The 21,436-nt window shown below is 31.0% G+C and overlaps 1 protein-coding gene across 1 annotated transcript; it reads right to left on the reverse strand.

The window, feature by feature from the left end:
- Positions 1–6,323: 6,323 nt before the first annotated feature.
- Fer1 (48 related 1) lies at positions 6,324–17,143 on the reverse strand. The gene is made up of 3 exons (XM_076400703.1): positions 16,753–17,143; positions 13,246–13,553; positions 6,324–6,668 (listed from the first exon to the last, which is right to left on the reverse strand). The coding sequence occupies exons 1-3, from the start codon at positions 16,965–16,967 to the stop codon at positions 6,520–6,522; spliced, it is 672 nt and encodes a 223-aa protein (XP_076256818.1). The 5' UTR covers positions 16,968–17,143; the 3' UTR covers positions 6,324–6,519.
- Between the last annotated feature and the right edge of the window lie 4,293 nt (positions 17,144–21,436).

Consider the following 21,436-nt stretch of genomic DNA (forward strand, 5'->3'; position numbering starts at 1 on the left):
CTTGACAATTCATCTGTCATCTGTCAAAAGTCATCTGTAACAGACAACTTTTTTTTTTAAATTTGATATGACTTGAACTCAAATCCTTTTAAGCCGTACGAATTGTTTTATTTATTTAAAATTTGAATTAAACTTTAAACAAACTTTAAACTTAAAACAACAAAATAAATAAAACAATTCGTACGGATTAAAAGGATTTGAGTTCAAGTCATATCAAATTTAAAAAAAAAAAGTTGTCTGTTACAGATGACTTTTGACAGATGACAGATGAATTGTCAACTGATGCACGAAACAAATTCAAACAAAAAGGGCTATTTTTAGGGTTTTTCCAGCAATAATTCTAATTTTTCTCGCCGTAAAAACCATCCCTGAACTTCAACGAACATTTTAAAAAAAGATTTGGCCAAATTGGTCCAGGCGTTGTTGAGTTATGCGCTTAGGAACATATTTTGCGATTCATTTTTATATATAAGATATATATATATATATATATATATATATATCACTACATAGTAATCTGGTATTTCTATAAATTTTTTAGTATAACTAGTTTTATATAAAATTATTTATGTTTAATTTAACTGCAGTTTCTCAAATAATTGATATCACAGGTAGCAGCGATAAATAATAGGCCTGTAAGATCCGGCTTGTTCTATTGTCAAGAAATATGTATTAGTAATAAAAATTTTAATAATGAATTGTCTATTTTTCCTGATATAATTAAAGATTCAATAATTAAAGTAAAATGTGAATAGTAAATACATATGTTATATAGCAACAGTTGGAATGCATAGTATTCCAGTTTCAATAAATGAGAGAAAATAAGACAAATTAGTAATAACAATAGAAATAGAAAGTAATAGAAAGGCAGTAATAGCAAATGTTCAGCTAGGCAGTGAAGAACTGACAAATACTGACGCTAGGTGGAACATTGACAACGTAAAACATAACTACAGATCTAAGAGAATGAAAGTAAATTGAGAGATAGAAATGAGAATTACACTTAGAAGAACGATTGAAAAAATTACATTTAGTTCCAGAAAAACAAGAAATTACGTCAATTGATGAATCACATTTTAAATATCTATGTAACAGTTACAAACAAAAATGAATCATAATTAAACATTAAATAAGTTCGTATTTATATATTATATCTGGATTTAAAATAAAACCTTTACTTGAAACCATGTGGTTGGTGTATTTACGTGGATTTTCCTACACACCCACTAAAAATATAAATCCATTTATAATTTTGTTATGATTACACCATTTGATGAAACATTAGTAGTAAACATTAGTAGATTAAAATCACAAAGTATGTAATAAAAGGGTTTTGTGCGAAAGCGTTATTTTGTTTTGGTGAAGTACATCAAAAGACAATAAAAATTAAGGAATATAATTGCCCTAATATTGTTTGACTTTGTAAAATGAAGTTGTCTTGAATTCATTTTGATGATGAATACCAAACAAGTCTAACTGTTGGTGTACTATTATTAAGATTATATTATAATATATATAAATATGTTATTTATAAAGTTAAAAACTTAAAACACGATTTTGTGTCATGAAATATTAGATGTTTGACTTAATTTTTTTACACATTTTTACTATAGACTGTATGATAAAAATTGAATTTTCTACATACTATAGTTTTGTTGCTTAATTTGATCAAAACCTACTGTCTAAGATCATTAGACAAGTTTAGAGAGATTTATGGTGATGCTGCTTCATTATATCCCAATTTTCGGTTTTGGTTTCCATTATTTCAATCAGTGAAGTAGTGATTTCAATATTAATAACAAAGAATGACGTGGGGAAACAAAAATCTGATCTCACGCTGTCGAAACACTCTCAGACAGCTTAACAAGTTGATGACGGAAGATAGTTATTACACGAATTAGCTGAAAGTGCCTATTTAAACCGCTTTAGCTTTGCAGATTTACTGCTTGCCAAACACATAAGAAATATTTTCTATGGCGTATTCCCACTGAGAATGAAGGGGGCAATAAGCTATTGGTTAGTCTAGAAGAACCATCCATATTGATACTAAATCGAAAGATGTATGGCCATAAAAATTCTTGTGCATATGATAGAATTAGCAAGATGTAATGTATTGTAACCGAATAAAATTGTTCTAATGGACAAATTGATTAACGTGCTGTAAATAGTTCAGCAAAAGGGAAACAAAAGACATAAATTAGACCACATGTTTCAAGAGTTGTGAAGAATAAACTGTTTTAGCTCGAATGTAAAGTTCTGCCTTAGTCACAAGACAGCGCCTTCTGATTAGCATATGTTCATGGCTTGTTCAAACATGGCTTGAACTGCAGAAATGGATCAATGATTGGATCGCTTCCAAATCAACATCCTTCTTTCGATGCGGTATCGCCATTTTGCTATAGAGAGTTATAGAAAATGGAAAATATTTTGACTTATAATAGCTGGCTGTATAAAATGAAAAAACTATCACAATATATGCAAGTACTTAATATTAATATTAGCTTACCTTAATACATTTTTTTTTAATAATCGGCTTAGCGAAAAATATTCCTCCCTTTTGGAGTGAAATAAGAGCACCGGGGGGCGTGATATTTTGCACGGTTATACAGAGGAAGATCGCCGAAACTAAGGCCTATTTTCAAGCAAACGACAAATCTTACTACAAACATGGTATCGAAAAGTTGGAGAGTCGCTATAATCAGTGTATCACCCTTGAAGGGAATTATGTTGAAAATTTTGAAAAACTAATTTTGCGAAAAAAAATATTAATGTTATATATTAAATATATTTCTTGTCCTGTATTGAAAGTATAGTCAAAACAAATTTTAGTAATTATTTTTAAATTATTCTATTTATTACGAGAGAAACCTTAATAAAAAGATTAAAACTTAATAAATTGTTGTCGAATTTCGACAACAGGGTGATCACTAGTACCCATTAAAATCCAACTTTGCTAGTAATTGGCAACTTTCCCTTATATTTTAGATATTTTAAAAATTTATTTTCATTTCATTTTATTTTCAGTCTATATCAATAATTGTCAACTCCAGCAAGCAGAGGATGCTAAATATCTTGGTATACACCTAGATTGACGCCTAACTTGGAAGAAACATATACTTTGCAAACGGAAACAACTTGGACTTAAACTCGTATCAAATGTATTGGCTTATCGGGCGCAAAACCAAGTTATCATTAGATAATATTATTGTATAAATATTATTGTTAAATTTATACTCAAGCCTATTTGGTCATATGGAATCCAACTATAGGAAACAGCTAGCAAGTTTAATATATCCATCATATAACGGTTCCAAAAATAAAGTACTCCAAAATGAAGAGTGTAATTCAAAGTGTTTGTGTGAAGTACTTCGAAAGAGTGTCAGTACATTCTAACAGCGTCCGATCTGATTATTGCACATATATAAACTTTAGAATAAACATTAGAAGAAGACTAATTATTTATAATAATATTTTATACAGGAGATCACTTAATGAAGTGGTTTTCTACATGCCATGTATATATAACATAAACATTTACAAACAACAAAAATTATTTAATTCTGCATACGAGTATAAATATATTACAAATATAAAAGGAATTTTGGAATATTAAATTTGAAAGTGTTATATGCTCATGAATAGGATATGCTCTTCTGCAATGGCCACCATGATGGAAAATCGTGGGAAGGAACAAATGCAGCCAATGGCCGTCGTCGCAGAATATTGACCGGAAAACTTTCTCACCGCGTCAATATTCCAGGCGTGGGAAATCTCCAGCTGTTCGCCAATAGATACGTTTACGAAATCTTTTCTATCGATACAAATAAGCGCAAGAAAAATAAAACGGGGTATATTATTGAAAACTAATTGGACTACTTTCTAAGAATATAATATTTTTACGATCTTATTTCCTTTATACATATTTCAGGTGTAATACAAACTGACTTTTAAGCAACTTCAAAAAAGGAGAAGGTTTTATGTTCGACTGTATATAAATATATTTTTTAATGTATGCTCACTGATTTCTGCGTCAATTGTGAACTGATTTTCAAAATAATTTTTTTATTCGAAATAGTGTATTTCCGAGGTGGTCCCATTGGAACCAAGTCAGGATCTGATGGTGGAATCCAAACTCAAACAATACAAAAATAATAATATAATTTTGTGATATATACATAAAATTAAATGACGAACGAAACAAATCTAATTTGTTGCTTATACCGACTTCAAAGTAATCAGTTGGTGGTAGTTAAAATAATATTGTAAATAGATAAATATGTTTAGTAGTAATGTGGGGAACTATCGACTGAAATTGACTATCGATTGTTTAGTAATTAAACTACTTTTTACTATCGACTGTTTCAGTCGACTGTTTTCAGTCGCTATTTTCAGTCCGACTGATTTTGTTACTATTTACTATCGACTGTTTCAGTCGTACTTTTAGGTACTATCTTTGGTTTGACTTTTTTCATTCGACTGATTTTTAACGTTCTAGCTCTGTCGCGACCTTGACAAAAATGTAACCAATTTATGCTTACATTACTTAAATAATATTATCATTCCATATAGCAACAACGCTAAATATCTCAGAATGAATCTCGATGCAAAACATCGCTGGAAGGAACATATAAAGAAGAAAAGAAAAGAACTGGAATTAAAATATAGGAAAAGGTACTGGCTAATTGGAAGAAAATCACAATTATCAGTACATAATAAATTGCTATTATATAAGGAAATTATTGAAACCTATATGGACATACGGAGTTCAATTATGGGGATGTTCTGCAAAGAGTAACATAAATAAATACAAATTTTTTAGAACAAAGTCCTGGGAGGTATTGTGGGTGCACCCAAATACTATAGGAATGATTACCTACATCGAGACCTTCAGATACGCACAATCAGTCAAGAAATTAAGAGAATTGCAAGGGAGCATGAGGAAAGATTCCATTCTCATGCGAATATTGAAATATTGCAACTATTGGATACCACTAGAACAGGACACAGACTCAAAAGAATCAAACCATCTGATCTTGTGTAGTGTTGTGTAGTGAGGTATTATATTAAAATATACAGCAGTGAAATGTATTTTATTAAATATTTTATTATTATTATATGTGTTATTAGTATTTTTATTTAATTATTTAATGTTTATTGTATAATGTAACATTAATTTACCAGGGACTGAGATAGGGCCGATGGGTACTCCTAGTTATATACCTAGATTTACGTTATCATAAAGACAAATTGTAGGTTAGACGGAAACGACTAGTAACAATATATTAATTAAATAATAAATTATATATCTTATTGACATCAGAATTGAACAACTTTTATCAAGCAGTTGCATTTTTTTTTCTTTAGACATGGGTATGAAGAAGGTATAAAAAAACATGAATCTATATTAGTTAATCAAATCATTAATCAAATTATTTGTTATCATAAAATTTATACATTATCGCTAACAATTAAATATTTAATTGATACACATAAAATATGTATTAAATTATTTAGAATATTTGCTTTATAACTTCGAAAAATTGAGGCCCTGGCTGATGTTTTTTGTTAAATTAAATAACCTATATTTATTTAATCGCATATCAGTATACATTTCTTAAATTTTGGCGACTCTACAAAATCTCGATTCAATTAAAAAAAAACTTTTGATTATTATCTTTATAATAAATATGTTTTTGATATCAGAGTTGAAAGAAGAATTACATACATATACATGGTATGAAATCTGCTCTCGAAATTTGATTTTAAACTAACCGCTACAAATAAAATTATTATAATTTAAATTGTTACTGAAACTTTTAATAACGTAAAAATATTTCTCGTCCAGCGAAACCGTTAACAAGGAATATTATTTGAGTATTACCTGTTGTCCACCGGTAAGTGTCCCTAATAAATCTTAACTTTTCATAAAGGTAATATGGCTTCTAACACAGCAATTCAATAATTTCCTCAATGGCCCAATTTGTCTGTTTCCAATCTTCACATTTCCACAGAATTTCTGGCTATTCCGTAAACTAAAGAAAACACTTTAAGGGCACCATATAATCAAAGAAAAAAGTCGGTTTCGGAAATTTAGTTCAAAAACTATTTAGAAACTTTTAAAAAACATGTATCGTATGACTTTGAAATAGATTAAATAGATCTACAATAAATAATTTAATAGCTTTATTATTTTTGGATCATCATAGGAAAATGGTTACATTTGTGGAATATTAAATAATAGTCATGTATATAAAACTTATTTTTATTTACAAAAATAATGAAATAATAAATAACAAAATATATAAGATAAATCATGTACAAAATAAATAATGTAAAATGACTAGAAATCAGGTAAATTAAAATAAATATATTGTATGTAGAAATATATTAGTTTTTCGCGATAAATATAATGAAAACGAGAAAAATTGCCGTATTTACATAAGTTCATTTATATTGAGCACCCTAATTTTCATATTTACAACGCAGTTTGACTAGAATAACTTTCTCGAGACAGGATCCTTATTCCGATATAAACGACGAACTGGACCCGTCTTTGTTGGTTCGAGGATCTTCAGGTACCCAGACTTTGGCGTGCATGATTCCGTTCGGGTTTGGTTCTTTTACTCTGGACCAGGATAGAGAATGGGCACTGTACATACCACCGGCTCCTGAAATTAAAGAAAAATAATTTTAATTCTATTCGATTAGTTCAGTCAGGATGGCAGAATTATTCTCCTACTGTTGTGATAGTCGCGGGTTTGAATCCTGCTGGGGCATGATTGTAAATTTGTGTTTATGATTGTTTATAATTATGATCGTCGATAAGGCAAGAGTGCTAGAGGACAATAATCAAAGTCAGGCCAGTAACCAGACTAGATAAGACCGGATGTCTTCTAGGATGATATCTAAATTGGTAAGTCGCCACTTGATAAGCTTAATGCCGAGAAATGTGCTTTGAAGCTCACACTAAGCAGTTAGCCTAAACTAGATAAACCTTAGTTGATAAAAAGGAGAGTTTCAAATATCAACAAATCATGATATTCGAGGGAAAGTGTAAAACAACATTAATTATAGCTTATTAATTTATTTAAATCCTAGTTAAAAAAGAGTTCTAATGTAAGGAGCTTAACACACAATCTGTTCTAACGAAAACTTTCAATGCGTTTTGCCATAAAATAATAAGAATACAGGTATAGAATTTCACGCAGATACATATTTTCAGTATCCACATATGCCTTATATTGCCACATATCCGTTATGAAAGTGACATCTTATAGAATATTTCATATCTAAACGCAGCGTTTTAATTTATTCAGTCAAAAGTTATTGCACTTTGAAAATGGATTCTGGAGGTCTTCTTCATCATATCCGGTCCCACTGCGAAATTGAAAATACCATAAAATAGTTTTGAACCGTTTGCTGGATACCAAAATACCAAAATACGGATACTTGTGTGCCACAGGAATTAACAGACACACTTTTAAGGGATCAGGTTTCCATTTGTGGACCTCAGTTGAAATTAAATGAAATTGAGCCTTTTTGAACAAATGATTGCGATCGATGAAGTCAATCACATACGACAATGATTGGAGAATATTCACCATCAGTTAAAAAGCCAGCGTTAAAGCCAAGGGAAGGGATCAGTAACAAAAGGGTTTGTAACACATTATCATCAGAGTATACACATATTTAAAAGTTTATCGATCCAAAACGATACATATATAATTTATTAGAATTTTTTTTTAGATTAAATGATTTTTCACCAACCCATTATAAATAACAAAAATACAACAAATTTAAAAGAAATAGCTTTGAACAATTACAAAATGTTACAAGAACAAGTTACTTTTACTACTGCCACCTAAGAAGCTGCATAGAGAAAGTACCCCTATTGCTAAAGGGAAACTAAATAGCTTAAATGTTCCAAAAGAAATTATAGGTCTAATTACTGAAAAACTTAAACTTAGAAGAAGATGACATCAATCAAAAAGCCCTTCTAATAAAATCCTGTTGAACAGAACAACGCAACAATTAACTTTCTCTCGGAACACCCCGTTGATAGTAATGCCGATTATTCTTTTAGAAAGTTAATAAACCTAATAGAAAGTTCCATGGAATTTAATAATTCCTTTCAAACAAATTGTTCTGAAAGGATTGCAATAGTAATTCCAAAAGAAGTGTCGCAAGAAATCACCAGGCTATGACTTTCACTTGTGATCATACTTAAAAGACTGTCAGGAAAGTTCTTGGTCAAATTAACCAACTTATTTAATTCTTGCATTTGGTTAAGTTACGTTCTAGATTATTAATGTCAGCTATGACTAAACGCTTTGAGAAAGAAGATAGAAGGAGCATATAAAAAAGAAACGCAACGAACACAACATCAAGTATAGGAAAATGCATTGGTTACGCGGTCCGAGTCGAAACTCCGATTTATTAATTTACAACAAGCTTATTTTGCATATTACTAAAACCAGTGTGCAGTTATGGAATTCATCCGTGTGGCTGCGCCAGTGACTCCAATATCCAAGTGATTCAAGGGTTCCAAAATAAAGTACGCGTTAGTGACTTCTATGGTGAACTAAAAATTGAGATGTTGAGAGACTATCAAAATATTTTCCGATTTCTATCAAAGGAGACTAAAGAATTACGTTAACACGGAAGCCTTCAGATTTCTAAATTTACATAATGTTATTAGATATCTCAACCGCCGAGAACCATAATATCTTAGGAACACTAAGTGATTCCTTGGAAAATATCTTAGTTGCAGTTATTTGTTAGTATATTAAGGCAGAGAAGAAATAATTGTTAATAGTATTATAAAACTTTTGAACAGTATTATGTATATTTTATTTAAATTCATAGGAATAATAATCAGTTGTATTTCCCATGAAATGATATGCCTAATTGATCATAAAACACCAAAAACATGTTCGTTCCATCTATTATCACTGTGTAGATTCCCACATCTAACCTTCAGAACTCATAATAAAGGTAGAACAACAATTCATCCCTAATAATTTGAAACATTACATGCGAGGATAAGATTGATTTGTTTCAGGGCAAGGGGCAAGCATCCCCTCAAGCCCAACAATGCCGACGAATAGTAGACCGGTGCATTTTATAACACAAAGCAGCTGTTTCCGGTGATGTACAGTTACACTTGATGTGGCAAAATAAACAATACCGACATTAAGGGTTGATGGGGGTGTGCCAATAGTCTTTACAGGAAACCTAATGAAACTAAACATTTTTATTTAGAGTTTTAGTAAAAAGTAGAGCGAATACTTGTTTATTCGTTAAATTCATCAAAATGGAACTAAAAATAACTTTACTATCTTTTATTTTATTTTATAAATCGAGCGAAAAGCTCAAATTTAAAAGGCACGTACAAAGTTTTCACATATTTTTGATCTAAAATAATCAGATATTTGTGTATTATGTAATTGCTGAATAAGTATAACTTATTAATAAATAACATCAATTAATAATTTCGTGATATCTACTAATAATCTTGATGGAATTTTTCTTCTTCTGTATACTAAATTTTTTTCAGACATTTTTACAACCGATTTTCTACATCCGGCGATTTTCTTTCTTTTATTTAACTTTGGAATATGTTGCTAGATCCAAGTATTATCCGTAATGATAAGGCAATCTAAAAAGGTTAACGATGTAAGATGTTAAAACTCCTTAATCATGAAAGGTGACGTAATATTTCTACTGTTAACATATAGATAACGCTCGTTGAATTATTTGAACAACCTAGTATATAAAACACCTAATAAATAGGACAAACTATGAATTGCTCATTATGCTAGTACCCTTCCTCGCACAGCATTAATTCTTCTTGATTTTTTCATAATTGTATTCTATTTGCATAATTCCACAATCACTTTATTGATGATTGAATGACTTAATGATTTAGGAGACACAGAAGAATTTAACAATTATCCAAAAGTGGAAAAACGTTGGCATAAAAACATTTCATTTAAGGGGGATTACTTTCAAAGGGACAAGATAATATGAAGAGTAAACAACTCGTCTCGCTTTTTATTTCAAAAGCTTTACTTTTTCAATTATATTAGAGTTTGTTTATACCAATTAAGGTTTATCTGGACTGGACCCACTGCTTGACGTTGGCTCTGAATCACAATCCTCGGTATTGTATCCTTGGTTACCGGTATAACTGAGATGATTCCCTTGTCAGACTCCTTATGGATAATCATAATTACAAACAATCAACAATATAAATTTAGCAGTATGCCCCAGCAGGATTTGAACATGCGAATATTGCAACCATGCCGGTTAAACTGTTCTTTTTTCTCAGTGTTATGTTGGCAGGATGGCATTTTGATTCAATAGTTGATATATTTTGTTGCAATATTCAGCAGATATTGTTACGTACTACAACGTTAGTTGTTCAAATAAGCAAATAATTAAAGAACCTTATGATAATCATATAGCTGCGCTCTTAAACTTTATTTTAGTAGGTTAATTGTCCCTAAATAAAAAAAATCACACAACAAACATAAATTATATATGCCCTCTTTTATTCGAATAACGTATGCCACATGTCCAGAACTATGAAAGTAATCTGATATTATCTTGAAGCTCGTTATACCTTTTCATAAAATATTAATAGACGATCTGTAAAATGTTTTGACATCGATTTTATTTTGTCTAGGTGCTGAAGTAGCTTCCGTAATAAAGTTTTATTTTAACTACCGTTCTCTTAATATTGTACCAAAAATATATTTAAAAATAGGTGATCATATTATGTTAAATGTACAAAGTCTTCTAAAGAAAGGTTTACAATAAAATAACACGTACATTTTTATTATTTTATTTCATTAAATTCAAATAATATATATAGCAGGTATTATAAATACAATTTGCATGCATATAATAAAATGAATAGCTAAACGACCCGCGTTTAGCTATGACTCTTGAAAATCTAGCGAGCCAAAACAAATATTTATTATTATATTCAGTTTGTAAAGTTGAACAACCATCTGTTGTGGAATCAATAAAGTCAACATTTGTATGTTATATCATAATAATAAGAATTATTATTATAATTTCAAGAATGATGAGAATCAGAGCATTGGGGGTGAAGAATTATACACAGAGCTAGGCAAAATATATGATTCGTTTTAATTCAAATACGAATTACAAAATACTATTTCTCATGTATTTTAAATACTAAATACTTTTATTTTGTGTATGTAAAATATCAAACACACACACGTTTACGTTTACGTTTACATTCTTTAAATACAAACCACAAAATTCGGCCAGATGGTAGGTTATGTAAATAAAATAGTACTAATAAAGTCCAGCCTATTAATTAATAAAAGAAGAATTTCCTGACTGAAGAAAAACAATGCCAACGAAACAATTTTTCTACAGATCCTGTTAAACACAAACGTGTTATCTTGTGTGAACACATTTTTAATATTTGGATAGAGTTCAACGGTTCTAGCTTTTTGATTTTATCGTGCACATCTAACTCTTGTTTTTGATGTTTGTGGTTAATCATACTCAATAACAAATAAAAGAAATAAAGTAAGGTAAATATTTTGAAGTACTGATAAATATTAAGGTGTTTAATGTTATAAGATATGTAACTAACAGGTCAATTAAAAAGTCCCCGGCCTACCATAGTAAAACATTTCATTAGTTTTTCTATTCAACATAATTGCACTGATTATAGCGCCCCTCGAACTCTTCGATACCATTATTGTGGTACGATATGTCCTTTGTTTCAAAATAGGCCTCAGTTTCGGCGATCATCTCTTCATTCGACGAATATTTTTCCCAGCGAGCATTCTTTCGAGATCAGAGAACAGGAGATAGTCGCTGGGGACCAGATCTGGAGAATACGGTGGATTAGGAAGCAATTCAAAGCCCAATTCATGGATTTTTGCCATCGTTTTCACTGACTTGTGACACGGTGCATTGTCTTGGTGAAGCAACACTTATGAGGCCATTTTTCGGCGATTTCGTCCTTCAAACGGTCCAATAACGCTATGTAATAGTCGCTGTTGAGGTTCTTCCTAAAGTAATTTCTGTTTAAGGTGGTCAATGAAAATGATTCCATGCGCATCCCAAAATACAGACGCTATAACCTTGCCAGCCGACTGTTGCGTTTTCACAAGCTTTGGAGCGAGTTCATCGTGTACAGTCCTCTTGGATGACTGTTGACTGGACTTCGGAGTGAAATGATGGAGCCATGTTTCATCCATTGTCACATATCGACGCAAAAACTCGGGTTTATTACGCTTGGTCATCTTCAAACACTGCTCCGAATCATCAATTTTTGGTCAAAAGGGACCTCGCGCGGCACCCGCTTTACACTGAGCTTTTTCATACCCAAATATTCGTGAATGATATGATGTAATTGCTATTTCATTCAATTTCAATTTACGATCATTCAAAATCATTTTGTGGATGTTTTTAATGTTTTCGTCGGTAACAACCTCTTTTGGACGTCCACTGCGTTCACCGTATTCGTTGTTCATTTCACCATGTCTAAACTTAGCATACCAATCCTTGATGGTTGATTTTCCTGGGGCAGTGTCCGGAAACTCGGCGTCAAGTCAACTTTTGGCTTCAAGTGTATTTTTTCCTTCAAAAAACAATTTTTTATCAATACGCGAAATTCCTTTTTGTCAATTCTTTTCACAATAACAAAAGTTGCTTCACTCAAAATGTTATAATTAACAAACTAATGATCCGACAGATGTCAAATTTACATGCGCATCTTTTGAGAGTTATGGCTAATTAAAAAACTTATCGATTTAATTGTAGTAGCGCCATCTATGTGTCAGGCCGGGGACTTTTCAATTGACCTGTTACTTATGTTTGATGCTGTGAAGTTCTGGGTTCAGAAAATAATTTTATTTATGATATTTTGTTATAATGTTCAATGGTGCAGTAATTAAAACTTATCAATATTTTAACTGCTAATATCAATACTAATATAAATCAAATTAAATTAAATGCCATTTGAAAATAGTTAGTGAGACTTAATTCTTAAGAGAATTAGTGAATACAAGTTTTAGTAATATTATTTGTAAATTATTCCTTTTACTCTGTTATGACAGAAACATGATTAATTTAATAAATTGTGGACGAATTTCGACCACAGGGTGATCACTAATAAATATAGATGTCACTATTCCAAATAAATATATTCTAGTTTTTAACATTAAGACTAAAAATAAATAACGCGTAACTTACCTCGAACAATAATTTTTCTCGCTTCGTCCTTTTGTGCGTTTCTTTTGTGGCCGTTAAAATATTCGTTGTTCGAGTTTCTATCGGTCCTAACTAACTCACTAAGGAAATTGATGTATCCTATCGCCAGTTTCAGTGTGTCCACCTTGGATAATCTTTTCTCGTAGGGTAATGTGGGTATATGTGCTCGTAATCCTTCGAAAGCGTCGTTGATTGACTGCATACGTTTCCTCTCGCGGAGATTTGCCGCCTGTCTCTGTTGGATTTGTTGTTGGGGACATTTTGATTTTCTTCGATGTCGATGGACACGTCTTTAACAAAAGTTTATTTCAGTATGAAATTGATATTTAAAAGGTCTGTTTAATGAGTGACCGCGACAAGTGACAAATGACAAGTGAATATTCAAACTTCTAAAGTGTATAGAGCACGGAGGCGACTACATTGAAAGATGTTAAATGTTTAGTTTGTGTATATTATTAATCAATTAATTTATTTTACAAAATTACCGTTTATATTTCATACCGCCTAGTATTATTTCCTAGTAAACTATTGTTATCATTTAGGAGTAAATCTTTTAAACAGATTTTTCAAATTTTGAATGAATTTTGATCATCCCAACTAATATGAATATCATAGAATATATATAATATAATCTTGACTGAGAACTCAAGAAATATACAATACAAATTATCGAAGATCATTTATAATACCCTTCGAAGTGACGATTAACTCAATAAATGGAAAATTCGTATTCTGTGGGTTTTTATCGAAGAGAAAAAGTGCTAAAGAAAAGACGAGAATATAGCGAATCGTAAGAGTAAATAAAACTTATTAATTCAATCTTTATGAAGAATGTTTTGAAAAATCACAAAAAATATTGATAAATATTATTTTTTAATATGAAATATCAATGTATGAAATTATTAATATATTACTCATTCTAATTTCATATTTCATTGCAGTATCATTAATTTTAACAGAAAATCTCATGAAAGATTATAACAAATTTGGGATTATATTTGTTTGTTGTGGATTTATAGTCGTGTGTCAACTTTCAAGATATTTTAGTGATTAGATCTTCTGCTTAGCCACCGATTGTGGACTGATTGTCCACATTAATAGAAATTCAAATCTTCCGCGTCAAAAGCATGAACCGATTTTATAAATGTTAAGATTCAACAACAGTTATATTATTTCTCATTATATTATATTCATTCATTTTGTCATTTTACTAGACTACCCAGTGTATATTTTATACTTATATTTCGAAAATGTGTAAAAATTATCGAATATGTTGAAATAATAAAAATATCTTATTCTCTAAATATTACTGCATATATTTGCATGTTCTGTAAATATTTAATCTAAATGGTAAATAAATATGACATATAACATTGAAGGTATTCTAATGTCCAGCACGTGTTTCACTTGCCACTGTTGAAATAACATGCTCCATAATTAGATGTTTGTTGAATGTTTTATGAAGTAATTAAATACATATTACTATGTTATAATGTACAAGAGATTTTTAAAATATTTTGTACAATAATAACTGTAATTTAATGGAATATAAACTGAATTTTAAAGACCGATTAAAGAAAAATGTCCTTTTGTGCTCACACAGTAAAAAAATACTCTCCGCCTCTTTTTTATGAAGTATGGGGTTCATCTGAACTGGAACAACTGCTTAACGTGGGCTCTAAATCACGGTGATCACCACTTAGCCTACCAACTGGAGAGTAATCAGCTTGGAGATTATTCTAGAAGACTTATCCAGCCTGGTTATTGGCGTGACTGAGATGGTTTTCCTTATTTGGTTTCAAACTCTTGCTTGTGGGAAATCGTTTAAACAAATTTTTCAAATTTTGAATGAATTTTGACCATCCCAACTAATATGAATATAATAGAATATATATAATATAATCTTGACTGAAAACTCAAGAAATATACAATACAAATTATCGAAGATCATTTATAATACCCTTCGAAGTGACGATTAACTCAATAAATGGAAAATTCGTATTCTGTGGGTTTTTATCGAAAAGAAAAAGCGCTAAAGAAAAGACGAGAATATAGCGAATCGTAAGAGTAAATAAAACTTATTAATTCAATCTTTATGAAGAATGTTTTGAAAAATCACAAAAAATATTGATAAATATTATTTTTAATATAAAATATCAATGTATAAAATTATTAATATATTACTCATTCTAATTTCATATTTCATTGCAGTATCATTAATTTTGATAGAAAATCTCATGAAAGATTATAACAAATTTGGGATCATATTTGTTTGTTGTGAATTTATAGTAGTGTGTCAACGTTCAAGATTATTCTAGTGATTAGATCTTCTGCTTAGCCACCGATACTATCGACTGTTTCAGTCATGTACTTTTAGTTACTATTTTTAGTTCTACTAGTTTCATTGGACTGATTTTTAACGTTCTGGGTCTGTCATTTTAGCCGCGACTTTGACAATAATATACCCAATTTATGCTTACATAGATTTATATGTAATATATATAGATTTATGATTTTTTTGACAGTTTGCTTGTAAATGACAATATATTGTATATTGAAATAGCAGCATTTTGGAACGATATTTTTCAAGATTTTTAATGTAATAGGGTAAAAAAATTAAAATAGTGAATGATAAATAGTAAAATACTTTTGACTGTTTTTATGGCAATATTTCGATTACTCTCTCGATTTTTGTTAAAAAGTATTTCCCTTCAATAATAAATAAAGCATTTACTTTATTTAAAAAAGCTCTAGTAGTTATTGTGCGATCATTTTTAATTATGTCATGAATTAGTTTTTTTTCTATGATTAGGTATATGTTTAATTTTTATTTAGTATTTATGGTTATTGTACATCTTTAGTTTTTAGGTTTTGTTTAAGTTCCATTGTATTGTCTATATTTATTATAATATATTATTTGAAAATAGCAATTAACACGTCAAAATACGATAAAATATTTGTGGGTTATTATTCCATTCCATAGAAAAATTCCATTCCTTTTTACAGATCCACAGAACATTCAAACATAAAAGTAATTCTACTTCGTTTAAAATGAAATTATTAATTGCATCTTAATAGTATTCAGTAATTACTTATTTTCTTTTCTTTTTTAAAGTTAGTACGTGAAGGAATATGTACATCTCCGTCTCGCTTGTATTACCGTTGGAAAAAATAAGCACATATAAAATTAACCGCTCCAAGCAATTATCTCCGTCCTTTCCTCTCTCACAATTTATACAGGACAGGGTTCGAATATCTTCTCGTCTGACATCACCAATTGAAAAAACAGTTGAACCGTGCATTTGACTAGTAATTACAGTAAATAGTAATTACTATTTTCAGTTGCTAGTTTTTGGACTATCGACTGTCTCGACTGTTTTGCGACTATCGACTGTTTCGACTGTCTTCAGTCGATAGTTCCCAATGCTAGTTTTTACTAATATAACGATATACTAAAAAATTATATATTCTGCATTCCATGTTACTTACTCTTTCGCATCAGATCCATTATTCTCCTGGTCACTATTGAACGAATAGGAAGAGAGTCCCGAATCACTGCTATTCTCGTCGTACAAGAACAAATCACTACTGTTGGATGATCCCGTCGAACTATTACTGTTACCATTGCTCGTAATGTACGGATTGGCATCGAAAAAGAACTGGCGATTAACCGCGTCCAAGTCCAAGTGCTCCATGTTAAACATCCTCGCTATATATCGTCGAAAACAATCGAAGACCCGTTATCATAATACGTCCACCGTTCGGTGCTAATTTCCAGCACGTGTCTCACGTGCCGCTATTGAAATGACACGTGTCGACGCTCTGGATCGACTAAAGCGAAAATCCTTCGGCATTCGGCGTACACCCCCCGGACGGTGGTGCGAGTCTCCGGAGTGGAGGCTTTCCACCGGATTTGCCGGAACGCAAACCGGAGGGTCGCCGCGGCCCCGCCCACCACGCGGTCCGGCATCGATCTTCTTCGTCGAGGTGGGCTTTATCTTGACGATATCGAATGTGTTTTTAGTTTATCTGGCTTATATTACGAAAATAATTTATTGCTCCGGTTAGGAAGATGATATTCGCGCGATAAAAGGTATATTACTATGTCAAAATCGAAGCGATACTATTCAATATGTAATTTATCGGCTTGCAATATTGTTGTTGATGAGATATTATCGTTAATCGACATTCTATATAGTACTTTTATAGATATCTTAATGGGTCTAATAATAACAATAGTGGCACTTATATTAAATGTGTATAAACAAAAAACAAATAAGGAACTCAAAAGTAAAAAATAATCAAACTTAGATTTCTAACACAAAAAAAACCTTTTAAAATAAAATACGTACATAATGATCGTTGTAATAACTAAATAAAAATAAACAAAAACCTTATTTACCCTCTCTACTACACTTATTTTATATTCTAATATATACACACAATTTAGCTTAATACTTACCCAAACCTATTTATCTATTTACAATATTATTTTAACTACTACCAACTACCATCACTTTGAAGTCGGTGCCGAACCCAAACAGTAATATTAATTTCTTTGGTTGGCTTGTATATATATGCCTGTTTATATTTTGACGATATTTTCGATAGCCCAACTGCGACAGTTCCAAATGTAGCCCAGGGTCTCTGTCACCCGTAAATTTATCACTCAGAACTTTAAGCACCATTCGTCCGTCTAGCTGGCCATCTTAGGACAAGAAAAAAATGTAGTTTAGAAAGCATAACTAAAATTATGTCGCTAAAAAGTGATTCATTTTCTGAGACTTACAATATCTATAATATTGTCTATTTACTTAAAGAAATAAAAGAATTTAAAATATATAAAGAATTGAGATCATAAACAATCGCTCTATATTAATTTTGAACACATTTTATACATTCTTGAAAGTCTTGAAATCCTTGGTAATGAGTTTTCGTATTATTGTTGCCCATCACTATCTAACTATCTCTTATATACTAACTATTTCCTACATAAAAGATCTACATCCCATCAATCTACAACTTACTGAAGATTTCTGAAGAATGTATATATGTATATATATATATATATATATATATATATATATATATATATTATTGTTAATGAAGTAATAATTAAAATATTTTCACCTCAGAATCGCATTTACTGAGAAAAATTGGTACTATATATTTTAATTTTGTACAACTATCTAAAAACCTGGCTATATCGTGCCGAAGAAGACCGTGTGCTAGCCAAGCCACAGTGTAGAGATCTAAACTAATCTGAACTTACTAATAATTTGTGTTTCTTACAATTTGTAAATTCCGTAACTACTTATAAATCGTAATTAACAATGACAGGAGAGTTTAAAATACCGAGTTCAATATGCGCCCATGTTTTTTGAAATTATATTAAGGAAGGAACTATTTCAATTAGTACTGCAGTAGTTAAGCCGTCAGGACAGTCGTCCTAGTGCATGGATAGATGCGGGCAATTTGAATCCTGCTGCGACATATATGTACTTTATGTTTGTGATTGTAATTGTAAATATCTCTACGCAACAATTTAAAATTTGACAGGAATAACTATTCATACATAATAACAGGCTGGGAATACATCCAGATCCAGATCTATTCTGGAATGGCCTCTAAGTTGGTCACTGGCCAGTCGATAAGACTCCGATAGGATGCTATAGGATACCAAGGACCGTGGTTCGGAGCCCACGCTAAGCAATGACTTAGGTACAGTCCAGATAAACCCTGGTCGATAAAAAGTAGTCTTTAAAATATAATTAATAAAACCTGGACTGTTATAATCAGGACAGACACATAACATGATTTTTAATGAGATTTTGGTTAACTGGATTTTTAATATTTGAAGTTTTAGAAAAGTGAAAAACTTAGCTACCAAAATTTAAAAATTCTTCCTTGTAGAGTTGATAAACTTCAACAATACAAAAAAGAAGACACATTTTTGTCGCATCATACTGCGGGCGCCCCTGCTGCAAAGAACTATAGGGAGAGGCTCTACGATTGGAGGCGCGACCCAAAGGCCGATTAAATTACTTGTCAAACACCAAAGCGTGAAGAGAGGATTAGATGACAAATTGCAAGTGCTTTCCGCCGAGTGTTTTTTATTTACCTATTAGATTGAATTCGGAGGGGGTCACGCGCTGCGGTTGTCATTGTGTAACTAATTTCTGGGGCGGGGTATATCACTGTCGTCGAACAATATAAAAAAAACTTTCAGAACCGAGTGTCCTGATGCATCTGCCTAAATATTAATGTAATACTATCTTTTTTCCGACACACGTGACATATGGGCAATTTTTTATTCATTGCAGAAAAAAAGATTTTATATTAGGTGGAAATTAAAGGTATAATCAAAAAAAGCTCAAAATTTAATTTTCCCCATACTTAACTTTTCTTAATTTTGTTGATTTGAGGAAATATGTAGCCGAAGCCCATCAAAAGGGAAAGTTATGGCGATGATTCTTCGTCATATCCCAATTGCCGATTTTGGCTTCAATGATTTTAAACTTTAAAAATTTTAAAAATTTTAAACTTTAAAAATTATGTTAATGATAAAATTAAGTACCAAAAATTTAATTTTAATGAATTATTGAAATGTCGAAATGTTTATAGAATATCTTTAATATTTATTTTGGGAAAATGTCGGTTAACAAAACGATATATCGGCCAAAAATATTTTTCATGAAATATCAATATATCGGTATATTCTCGGCATCCCTGGCTTGCTAGGCGAAAAAGAAGAGTTTTTGAAACCAGATGATATTGTTACTGCAGATATATACAGATATATATCAATTAAAGTATTAACAAATTTAAAAATCTATTGCTCTAATATGTTCAGATATCCACAAAGAAGTAGTAATTATAATATTCTAAATTCCATTCAGTACCGATTAACTTGTACATTCATTATTTTGATTTTTTTTATTAATCTCTTAGAAATTCAACAATCTGTCCGTCGCCAATAAGTATTATTATATGATTTCACTGATACAATATAACTATCCTGACATGTGGAAGATTGCTTTAGTAAGAGATCTGCTGTACAAATTTATAATCTAAATTTATTCTAGATACGATTCTAACTTATTCTAAAGACTATTCTAACTTATTCTAGAGATAATTATATCTCACTCTATATGTCTATTAATCACTTCGTATGGTAGTTTGCGTTTGCACCTACGCACTTCACTGTCATTGCACACATATTTTAGGTTTTTTTGTTTGGCGAGTGCATTGGGATGCACTAACAGTCTTTCAAAGTACTTCGCACTAACACTTCGAATCACACTCGTTATGGGTTCTAAGAGGATATCGAGCTGAATCAGTTTGTTGGATACGTAATATGGGGCATCGACGATGATTCGCAACACTTTATTCTGAAACCCCTGAAGGATAGCTATGTTAGATTTGCTAGTAGTACCCCACAGTTCAATGCCATATTTGCAAATGGGCCTAAGTATTGACTTATACAGCAAAACCTTGTTATCTAATGTTAATTTAGATTTACGCCCTATCAGTCAATTCATTTGGTTTAGTTTAAGCCCAAGTTGTCTGCGTTTTGTCACTATATGTTTTTTCCATGTCAAACATCGTTCAAAATGTATTTCCAAATATTTAACGTTGTCTGCTTTGGGGAGTTTATAATTATTAATTTTTGCTGAGACTAGTTCTTTTACAAGGGGTGAATGTCATATAGGTAGATTTTATCTCATTAACTTTTATACTCCACGTTTTCAACCACAATTCGATTTTGTTAAGATAAAGTTGGAGGTTTCTTGTGGCTGATATTAGATCCTAGTCTGATGATAAAATTGCTCTATCATAAGTATACAATATATATAATATATGTATACAATATATATAACAATGGGCCAAGAATACTGCCTTACGGAACACCCGAATGTATTGGATGTAGGTCAGTGTATTCGTCACCCTGTTTCACAATAAAATGTCTGTCTGTGAGGTATAATTTCAGTAGTTTGAAAGTGCGTATGGTGCAAAATCTTTTTCAATTTAACATGCAGTCAAGTGTGCTACACCTTGTCGATGGCTTGAGATATATCGAGAAATGCAGCGGAGAAAAATAATATGTATTCGTTCTGTTCTGTTCTGTTGTTCTGTGTTTATTACGAAAGCCAAATTAATGGTCTGGAATAAT

The sequence above is a fragment of the Rhynchophorus ferrugineus genome, unplaced genomic scaffold (genome assembly GCF_030347505.1).
Source record: "Rhynchophorus ferrugineus isolate W39M unplaced genomic scaffold, kcgeb_rfMv2 rfM3, whole genome shotgun sequence".
Classification (NCBI taxonomy): domain Eukaryota; kingdom Metazoa; phylum Arthropoda; class Insecta; order Coleoptera; family Curculionidae; genus Rhynchophorus; species Rhynchophorus ferrugineus.

What these genes read in the sequence shown, in the direction of transcription:
- Fer1 (XM_076400703.1), bottom strand. Translation starts at nt 16,967, where the DNA reads ATGTTTAACATGGAGCACTTGGACTTGGACGCGGTTAATCGCCAGTTC. An exon ending in AATGGATCTGATGCGAAAGA is followed by an intron (nt 13,554 to 16,752) that starts GTAAGTAACATG and finishes CTTTTGTTAAAG; the next exon opens with ACGTGTCCATCGACATCGAA. An exon ending in GAGAAAAATTATTGTTCGAG is followed by an intron (nt 6,669 to 13,245) that starts GTAAGTTACGCG and finishes CTTTAATTTCAG; the next exon opens with GAGCCGGTGGTATGTACAGT.